The sequence below is a fragment of the Aptenodytes forsteri genome, unplaced genomic scaffold (genome assembly GCF_000699145.1).
Source record: "Aptenodytes forsteri isolate BGI_AS27 unplaced genomic scaffold, ASM69914v1 Scaffold72, whole genome shotgun sequence".
NCBI classification, from domain to species: Eukaryota; Metazoa; Chordata; class Aves; order Sphenisciformes; family Spheniscidae; genus Aptenodytes; species Aptenodytes forsteri.
This window is the reverse complement of record NW_008796193.1, coordinates 1,838,487-1,848,862: the sequence shown is the minus strand read 5'-3', so window position 1 is coordinate 1,848,862 and position 10,376 is coordinate 1,838,487. Positions and strand designations below refer to the sequence as shown.

Here is a 10,376-nt window from a genome sequence, read left to right as displayed (position 1 = left end):
GCGCTTCGTCCGGGCGGCTGGGCCAGAGGGAGCCGGGCCGTGGCGGGGCGTGATGCCCTGCCACGCAGGCTGCACCCACGGGCTGTCCCAGGCAGGTGTGGAGGTCACGAAGGGAGCGCGTCCCGCCCCGGGTGCTAGGGCAGATCCTCAGTCTGGGACGGCAGGTGACACGCGGGGTCCTCTTCTGCTCTTGGGAGAGCCCGGATGACATTAAGCGTTAGGACACCAGCTGGGTTCAGTACGGGCTTGTGCTGTACAGGGCTATGGCTGCATAGCCTGGGACCTAAATCTGACAGACGATCCTGGCAGCACGCAATGCACAGCATGAACGGTCGGTAGTGTAGTGCTACGTTTTATTTTTTTAAGCACAGCACCTTCCATTTCTCTCTGTATTCTTCTTACAACAAAAGCAAGATAAGCAGCCTTTCTCATTTCTTTTTTATTTAGCTCCTAAGTCCCTTCTTACGATATCTCTGAAATTTAAACAGGCATAAGACAGGTAAGGGTTAAAGCTGGGCTTCTACGAACTGATGTTGGTCCCTTAGAAACACAGGTAATTGACCTAGATGTGAGAAATGTATATGGTGTAATAGTAATTCAGGGCCGGCTGGAAGCACTCAGCCTCCGGGAATGAGTCACTTTATGATTTACGCTGTTTGTTTTCTTCATACCTACGTGAGATAGCTTGATAAAAATGTTACTCATAAAAACCAGAAGAGCTGTGGGTTTAGGTTTCAGTTTGCTGTGCCCTGAGTATCCTGCAGTGGTGTTACTCTCCTGTCACCCTCCCTCCGTGTGACCGCTTTGCTCAGGCTGCAAAGGCAGGCGCCGGTGGTGTGAGGTATGTCAAGAGTTGACCGCGTCATTCCGTGGCGCTCCTGCACGCCACGCAGGAGGTGAAGAACAACGCTGTGTCTGGCGGTGGGGAAATTAATTAGTATAATGATTGGGAGTGGAACGGGGCCAGGAATCTACAGCCGTTTGTTCTTCACTAGCAGAAGATGCTTTGGCATCCCCAACAATTACAACCAGTTCACTTTCATCGGAGCAATCCCACTCTCAGTACAGCATCTTGCCCCTTCATATGTATTAGTTAAAAGCTACAGTAAACCTATCGCATCATCACCCCCTGTAACCGCCAAGATTCAAATTTCAGCAGCACTTTTAAGGGTCAGAGCAAAAGAGACTGCCAGAGTGAACTCCTCCGGTGCTTATCCTTTGTGTTACCCAGAGAGTCTCTGAGCAGTTCACAGGTCACCTTTCTGTAGGATCTCTCTGTTTAATCTTTAACAAACATCTCCTTAGGGCATTCTCCTTGGAGGCCTTCACCTCTCAGAGCAAGCCAGGCAGGTTCACAGGCTTGCTCTCCAAGTAATTGTGAATAGGCTGATGATGGAGCGTGGGATCTCAGCCCACCTCCCCTCCCCTTAAAACTGGGGGGTGGGAGAGGCAGTTTTGACCCAGATTGTCAGAGGCAGCACAGGACAGGCCTTGGGCAGCACATTGTCCCGGCTCACCAGGCAAGCTAGACCAAGAGAATAGGAAATCCGTGTGAGGCCCAGTTTCCTTTGAGATGGAGAAGGCTTTGCCTCTAAGAGCCAAGTGGGTTAGCTGGTTGGAAGCTCCTGAATCTCCTTGCTAGAAGTTAATCAGCCCCCTGTTTTTATCTGCTGTCCCAACTGGTCGAGAATAGCTTTCAGTTGCACGAGAGAGGCATGAAATCAGTAAGGGTTAGTGACCAGAATCACCCACGGTCAGCTCCAGCGTAGCAAACTGCAAGTACCCCCACATGTTGTTCTCCTCCTGCCTGAGGTCCGCCTGGCAGGACATGGTTTTTCGAGCTGCCCCTCCTAATTACAGAGCTAATGTTCCCAACGCAAGGAAAAAAGAAATGATTCTTTGGAAGGCAAGCCCCTATTCACACCACGGTGAGCCTCAAGCTGGGGACTACAGGAATAGTAGCTGTGATTAGTCCCACTGCATGTGAAAAGGGGGAGTTCCCGGAGCTTTGGCAAGCTGGGGGTCGATCTCTTCTGCTCCCCAGTTCTGCCGGGTATCTCGGTGCGGTAGGTTTTCAGCATAAAGTCAACATCTAGAGATCAGCCTCAGCTTCTGGAGGGTTCTTATGTTTCCACTTCCAGACATGAAACGTGCCCACGTGCTTTCCATTACACAGGTAGTAAAACCGACCGCCACGGTGTATTGCATTTAACGCACATCTGTAGAACATCTGGCCATGCACATCCAGAAGGCCTGTCCGGTGCTTTCCAGGAGCTCCAGCACGTTACATGTACATCCAGTCTTCCTGGAAGATGTTAGAGCTTCTGCATGTCGTCCTACAGCACACCCGTGCTGCTCCAGCCAGACTGAAGCGTGCCTGGAAATTCCTTACTCCACCACACAGGACATGCACAGTGGTCATGGCTGACACATACGCAAGCTGAGAAAGTCCTCAAAATCTGTACGGCCCCGGTTCCGGGCTGGTGGGAGGATGCTCCTGGAAAAGCCCAGTTGGATGGCAACCCCGGGGTGGCTCACGGGCCCACGTCAGCTTCTGCTCTGGAGAGGAGACTGTTCTGCAGCTCCCTCCCTGCTTTAACTCACTTTCTGACGGACCTTGGAGGCAGCGTCCCCAGGGATGCACAAAGGGAAGACGCTACTATTTAGTGATTCAACAAGAAGGCCACGGCATCTTCTCTGTACTGGCAGAAAGGCAATTCGAAAAGTCCACCGTGAGCGGCCCCCGGGATGCCGCCCGCACTGAACGTGGAGGAGTTTAAGCAAGCAAGAAGGAGAAATACGGGCTGGTGAAGGGATACCAGGGTGCTCAGAAATGCCACCCCACTCCTCCTGGCCCCTGCGGACATGATGGGGATACCACAAACCTGCAGTATCTGGGACTTTTCCACTCCGATTGAGCAGCTTGCTGAAATACAGAGCTGGAAGGGATGCCAGCCTGCCCAGCCTAGGAGAAGGGATGGAGGTCTGCTTCCCCTCTGAACTTCACACAGCCATTGCTGCAACTGTCCTTCAAGCTATGCCCAAGGGCCCTCAGTCTGCAGCCTAGTTCCCCCTCTGGTCTTATGGCTGTTACTCACCTATGTTGATTTGTCCCTGTCCCTCAGCTGAAGATCCCCGTAAGGACAATCCCTATTATTATTTGTTATCCTTAGGGCATCATGATATTGCTTAACACCCCAGAAATAAAGGAGAACAGAGATGCAAGGGTTTTTCCTTAAATACAAGCATTTACTCATGTTTATGTCTTGCGGTGTGATAGTGTAGGCACCAACCATCCCAAAGGTCAAAGCAACATCCCCCAAATATTTACAGCAGTACAGACGTTGATCAACAGCTGAGCCCCTAGACAGTGGCCCCATCCTGTGCCTTCTCCTTGTTCTGGCTTAGCTTTCTTCGTGAAGAGCACAAGCAAAAAGCAGGTGGAGGTCCTGACCCACAGTCCTGTCTGAGCTGCAATCCAGGGCTGTAGGGAAGAAATATCCCAACATGTTCTTGAACACAGAGTCATTCTTTCTCCAAAATGCTTACTTGATTACCAACAGCTTGTTGCCCTTGCTCAGATTATCCTCCTGGAATAAGTTATGCAGCATCTCTCAATGAATAAAGAAATAAAAGGGGAAAAAAAAAATATCAGTGCGTTAGCCGCAAAGCCAAAAGAGTCCGTGAAAATCACCCTCCTTTCTCCAGACTTCATTGTCTGCACAAGTCTAACCAGCAGAGAACGATCACATTCATACCAGCATTAGCTCCTTTCAAGCCCAAATTAAAAATCAAGCAGTAACCGAGAGGAGGCTTTTCAGAGCAAACCCTTTGCCTGGTTCTCACCACATTTTATGTAGAGGGATGGTTTTCTTCTGTGCACAAGCCATTTTCAGAGCCATCTCTCCCATGTCAGTTCACAGCACCAGAAAGTGAAGGACTTCTGCCATGGCCATGGCTCCAGGGAGTCTCATTTCCAGAGACAGAGATAAACAAAAAGCCACAAGACATAGGGAAAAATGGCTAATGACAGGAAAGTCAAAGAGGTAGAACCATCACATTAGCAGTGAGCCCGGCGAGGGTTCGTGAAGCAGAGGGTAATGACAGCAGCCTACCACAGTCTGGAGAGGACCAATTGTGAAAGCGGGGCAAAAGAAACGCTTGAGGAAGTGTCTGAAGGGCTGCAAAGCCACAATTATTACAGAGATGCTCTCGGTTTCAGGGGCACTGCTGCCATCCTTGCCCAGGTTTATTAGGTCCTGAAGGGCTATCTGCCGGAGCTGGTGGAAGCGAAGGTGTAGAGGGTTAGAGAAAAGCCCTCTTGCACCGATTTCTCTGGCAGAAGGTTGCACTGACTGGTGCTGGAAGCCACCGGAGGGTGATGTCAGGGTCCAAGTTTTCCCGTCTTTTACCTCAGAGGGTGCTTGCGCTAGCCCAGGTGGGGTGAAGGGGCTCCATGTTCCCCTGGCACCTTCCTGCTGGCCAAGCAGGGTTAGAGAGAGAAAGTGCATCCAGTCAGATGGATCCCCTCAACCCCTGGGACCAAGCACAGGGTTTCTTCCCTCAGGATCCATCATCTGATGCCGACAGCCTTGCTCTGGCTCTCGGTCCATGGGAAACTCTTCCAGTCCAGCAGATCTCACAAGCCTGGTAAGTCCAGGTGTGGGCCCAGATTACAATGCCTCCCGCTCAGAGCATTGTCACTTAACTGTCACCTCCCCACCATCCTCCTTCCTGCCAGCCTGACCCTTTGCACCCTTCGACTAATTACAGTGCTTTCCGATTTCCCGCAGGACACAAATGGAGCCTAAGGTCCTCACTGCTGATTGACCCCTCCAGTCCTTTCCCAGCTCTTCCCTGTTGGGCTTGCAGTCAAGATGCAAGGAGCGAGAGGAGGAGAGGACTCTGCATATTCAGCACTTGACCCTGCCTTTTCCCAGGCAGAAATTCAAATGGGACCTCTCTAGGAGGGGATCACGACATCTCCACAGGGCATTCCTAGCTATTGTGGCTCCTCTCCTCTACCCCAGGCTATGTGTGTTTGTAGTTACCAAATGCAAATCACATTTCCCACCCTCCTGGCTGAATCTCTCACTCCACAAGATCCTTCCCCTGTTTTTTTCTCACCAGCTCGTTTTGCAATGCTCTGCAGAGTTCACAGCCCCTCCCGGTTTCACCTCCCTCTGATCTGGCCATGCACAGTGAGGTGGCTATAGGGAAGGTATTTAAGCCATCCTCCTAATTAAGTACCTGCATCACCTCTCGGCTCAGCCTGGCTCTGGACACAGAAACTGCAGCTATTTTGCAGCCTGGCAGCTGAAGACTCCCTTTTCTGAGGAATGCCGGTGACTAACCCCTAATTGCATTTTAAAAGAAAAACTCAAGATAGCTTTTTGGCCTTCGGCAGCTGTGACGGAAGCCTTGCAGCTGTGGCTTTACTGTCACTCTGGGAAGGCTAGATGTCAGCAGCCAGATCAAGTCAATGGCACATTAACAACTGATAATGATAGTTAACTCACTTGGTTAACTATGTGAGCATATGCTTCACCCCTGAGCATTTCAACTTCCAGCTCCCAGGCTTGTCTCAAGCCACCTTTGACTCTCGGCTGTTATTCACTGTTAATACAGAAACCTGGAGCACATTAAGTGGAGGGGACAGTTTACAATAAAAGCTCATGAATTGATTCCGTGACCCAGCAGAGGCTATTAAAAATGATTGAATGAATATGGAAATGAGTAATCGTACAGCTGGACTCGGGGCTGAACACGGCCAACTCCATTCAGTGCAAACCACAAATAAACCAAGGCGCACGCAAAGCTGCCACAGTCTCAAGGTCATGGTGTAAGCTGCAGGAAATTGCCCTAGGATTTCCATCACCTTTACCTGTCCTCCTTGTGCCGTGGGTTCTCCTCAGCACCTGTGTATTTAGACTCATCCTTTCTCTCCAAAGGCTGCATGACCAGGAACCTCTTATCCCATAGGTTCCACGCTAGGGGAAATGGGGGGCCATCAGGGGAGCCCCCATCCCTGGCTCCCGACCCCTTGCTGTTCCACACACGCACGCTTGGCTAGTCCAGCCCACATTCACAAGGATCAGAAAATAATCCCGGAGTGCCTCGGTTTCCAGCCACCAGTGCTGAATCCCAGGAAGCCAGATTCCTTGCTGGCTGGTCAGAGACCTGAGGAAGCGGGTGATAGAAACCTTCCAACAGGTTTTCCATATGTGCACGGTAGCTGAGGCTGACAGATATCTGTAATTAAAGGCAAACCTGGGCCAACGAGCAGAGTTAAAACTGAACTGGTCCCCCGCTGCATGTAAGGGTACGGACACGGGGCTTTATGCTCTCCTTACAGCCTCGCTTTCTCTGTGGCCAGCTGAGAAGGAGATGGAGGAAGGAGGTTGTCCTAGGAAACATGTCACAGAGAGGTATAGTACAATACATTTATTTAAAAGACACACACCAGAATCCCACTTACATTAAGTATAGAGACTAAAGGTTCATTCTTATTTCCCAAGGGCCCTGGAGTCATGTCCTCTCTCCAGGCCAGAGTGCCAGCACACCTGGTATTAAAGGGGGTGGAAGGAGTGGGCTGAAGACCTTAGTGGTCTAGAAGAAGGGGCAGGAAGGACGAGCCATGAGTATGCCACGCGTTGAGTGGGCTTCCACCTCCAACACGAGCCCAGAGGGCAGAAGCTACAGTGCTGCCATGGCTGCCTTGTTAATACAAGGCTGCTAGGTGCAGTTTTGCCACGCTGCCCTGCTTCGCCAGTCTCCCGGGCCGCTCCTGTCCTTAGGTCTGTGTGCCATCATCAGTCAAAGATGAAGGCTCATTACTGTGTGGGCAGCGGCAATCTCCATGCAGGTCATGGGGAGGATTGATGAGTTCTGTCTCCTGGAGCAATAACTGGTTCTGCCTTTGTCCAAGCCTGGTCTTCATTTCAGATGCTGCAAAGGGCACTGGACCAGTATTTGCCCCTGAGGAGGAACACTCAGTGGTGTTGGGTGAGCCCACAGCAGAAACCTGCCCCCAAAGGAGCTGCCTGTGACCCCCTCACCCGAAGCAGCTTTCTTCCCCTGCAGCCTTCTCCCAACAGGCAACTCTCTACCCCCCTTCCCATCCATCACTCCTGGCTTTCAGGCCACTGTCAGAAACCTCCTGCAAAGAGACAATGGCAGCCCAGGGTCCCCATTCACCCCTGGAGAAAAGGGCCTGTGCATGCGGAGTGATAAATGGTTTGTCCCCAGCTGGAGACAGAGGGCTGGACGCTCCCGATCAGCTGCAGGAGGGCAGCCCTTTGTCTTGCTCTGGAGAGATGGAGCAGAGGTCGGCCCCCAGTCTTCGGCTTCCCGGCATCTCTCAGTTTGAGGTCTTCTGTGGTAATGCAAGAGTCCAGGCTTCCCGCATAGCCCCCTTCTTGCCTGTAGCTCAGAGCATCCCTTGCGGTTGGCGTTTGGTCTCCAGCTGTGCCCCAGAGGATACCAGCACAGGAGTCCTCCCGCCTGCTGTCACGCCTCTGGCGTTATTTACAGACATATCTCTCCACCTTCCGCCGACACTTCTTGCACACCACGTAGCAGCACCAGTGATACTTGCAGTGGCATCTCTCCACCACCTCCTCCGTGTAGGTGTTGTAGCCGCGGCCACAGCACATCAGGTTGCAACTGTCGCTGCCCACGGAGGTCTTGTTGCACTGCCTGTCAAGAGGAGGATGCACACGCGGGAGCTGAGGGAGCGTACCTGCCCAACCATGGTGGTGGTGCTGACCACAGCTATCTGCCCTAGCCTCCTCCCAGAGCTTACGTGCCCATAGCAGGAGGCAGCGAGGTGCAGGGGTCTGCCTGCACACTGGGGTTGACGTCAGCTCGTGTTACTACGGCAGTGTTTGAGCAGCTGTGGCTGAGGCTGGGCACACTCACTCTGTATCACACTGGGGGCAGGAACTTCCCATGGAGAAGGAAGGGTGCATGGCTAGGACCAGGAACTTCTGCTACTGCTAAATCTAACAGGGATTGCAAGTCACAGCCCTGAGGCAGTCCTGGCTTGGCCTTCAGACGAGGCTTCCCCATCCCTCTAAAAACTCCCCCCCACCCCCTGCAATTGCTCCAGAAAGGAGACATCTGGAAAGCACTGCAGACTCCAAGGACTGCTGAACCGTTCTGGTTACCGGCAGGCAGCATCCAAGGGCTTGCAGGGAGAGGTGGTATTTTCCTTTCTGACTCCTCAGTGGATGAATCCTGTCCTGGAGAGTGGAGCTGACGGACTCTCAGTGAGGCCTCTCCCTTGCCTTTACACCTGCATAGCTCTGTAAAAATAATATCTACCTTCCTGCCCACTTTGGGACTTAAAGACGCAAAAATTTCACAGCAGTCCCTGTGGTGTCCCCATCTAACGGGGGACCGCACATCCACACCAGCTTCCCAGAGCATGCTCTCAAACCCAATGGCACAGACACTCATGAAATGGGAGGCTGAGTTACAGCGTATTTGCAGCAGTTTCTTACCTATCCTGTGTCCCCAGAGACCCCAGGTGGAGATTCGGCGTGCAGTAGTCGGGAGAGTTGATGAGATAAACCAGATCCGTCTCTTTCACTGGCCTGACGTCCATTTCTTTGGGTATCAGCTGCTTCCTGGGCCCTATGAGCCGGTGGGTCACCTTGATGGCTGCCAGGTACTTGGACTTCAGGTCAGAGGCGATTTCAGCCAGGTTTGGCAGTCCCTTCCAACAGGTCTTCACTGAACAGGAGCCTGAAACACCGTGGCATTTACACTTGGTATCCAGGGAGTCACTCAGCACCTGCAGAGGATAGGAAAACAGATGAATTTGCTTCTGCTTTCTCCTGGTACCCACCCTACCGATTGATTTGCAAGAGCATCCATGGGAAGTTTCAAGAGATGAAAGAGCTCAGCTGCTTACTGCCACCTTTAAATGAATATAATGGGGCAATCAAGGACTCAGCCCTGCTTCGTTCCCCTTGTGATAAGAACCTAACCCTTGGGGAACTCCCTGCTGGAGCTTGCAGTGGGGCTGGTGGCTTCCCTAGCCAACACGGGTGCAGGATGGCCACGTCCTCACCTGGGGAACTCGGGTACATGAAAGCACAAAACCCCGCAGTTCTGGGCAGGGCTGGGGAGCCCAGCTGGAGCGGGGCAGGACGGGCCTCTGCTCCCATGAGAGGGGCGGAAAGAAGTACTGGAAGTACTGGTGTGAAGTGGCAAATATCTTGCCCTACTTGTGGAAAGAGTGCAGGGATGTTTGGGGAGGGTAGCAGTGGGGGATGTCTCTGCAAAGACATGTAACTCCATTTTAACCATTTAGTTGCCTCCTGACTTTAAGGACAGCATCCCAACAGCCTGGCCGGAGTCTACCGCCTTACATTAGGCACCTCTGCCCCCCAGGCTGCTGTAAGATGTGCTGGGCTGCAGCAATCCGTGGCGGGCACCATACCCACCTGCCGGCCCACCGCGTTGTTATGCAGATTCATGGCCTTGAGTCCTTGTGTCCCCAGCTTGCTGGATTTTAAGGGACTGTCAGCAAAAGCGGCGCCAAGCTGGAGGCCGTAGCGCAGGTTGTCCCCGCAGCCACCCCATCTGAAGTCCGGCCCGGGGACCTCCGAGGGGACAGAGCCACAGGAGCAGAGAGGGAGCTCTCCCGAGGTGCAGGCTTGGGCGATGGAGTGTGTGACAGCAGCAGCAGCCAGAGCGTAGACAAAGGCGGATTCCCGGGTTCCTGGGAAGAAGAGGGGGAGATGTCCTTCCTCCCTGCCCAGCCAAACACTCCTCTCAAAGATCTCACAATGCAAATGAGGTTTTTTTTTCTTGCAGCAGGATAAAACCAAGGCCCAGCGTTTTTCTTGCACTGTATTTTTAACCTGTGCCACCCATTATATTACGCTGTCAGTATACAGCCCGTGTCCCCACCTCTTCCCCCTTTTTTCTGGAGCCTCTAGCAGCTGTTTTTGTTTGAAATGGAAGTTACTGTCATCTCCTGCAGATCTAAGTTGCATAGGATTAACACCAGTGTAGTGGCAGCAAGTTTCTCCAAACTTGACACCCGTCAGCTGAACAGCAGCGCTGTACATTAAAGCGCTGCCTAAAGCGCTGTCTGCCTGGAAAGCTCCGTGGGGGCAGAAAGAGGAGCACAAACACAGCGGACGAAGCATCCTTTACCTTTCAGCAGGTCAGGACCGAAGCTGGGGGCACGTTGGACAGAGGAGCAGTTCCACCTCATGTCCGCAAAGGTCTTCTGGCAGACGCTCTTGGTCTGGCGGGCGGCCCGGACGATGCTGTGCATGACCTCCAGGTTCCTGCGGCACATCTGGAACTGGTCGGGCACCAGCCCGGCGAGCAACCGGCAGTGGTGGCTTGTTCCAGGC

General features: G+C 52.7%; 2 protein-coding genes across 2 annotated transcripts in view; both read right to left on the bottom strand.

Moving 5' to 3' along the window:
- IGBP1 (immunoglobulin (CD79A) binding protein 1) overlaps positions 1-1,830 on the bottom strand; it is an 8,283-nt gene extending 6,453 nt beyond the window's left edge. Inside the window, exon 1 of the mRNA XM_019474300.1 lies at positions 1,753-1,830. Within this exon, the coding sequence (XP_019329845.1) occupies positions 1,753-1,830 (78 nt within the window). The remainder of the gene's footprint in view (positions 1-1,752) is intronic.
- A 5,693-nt stretch (positions 1,831-7,523) lies between these two features.
- The window catches only part of LOC103906228 (protein Wnt-11b), a 14,813-nt gene continuing 11,960 nt past the window's right edge, over positions 7,524-10,376 (bottom strand). The window contains exons 2-5 of the mRNA XM_009288098.1: positions 10,171-10,371; positions 9,453-9,730; positions 8,505-8,797; positions 7,524-7,698 (exon numbers count right to left, since the gene is read on the bottom strand). Of these exons, the coding sequence (XP_009286373.1) occupies positions 7,524-7,698; positions 8,505-8,797; positions 9,453-9,730; positions 10,171-10,371 (947 nt within the window). The remainder of the gene's footprint in view (positions 7,699-8,504; positions 8,798-9,452; positions 9,731-10,170; positions 10,372-10,376) is intronic.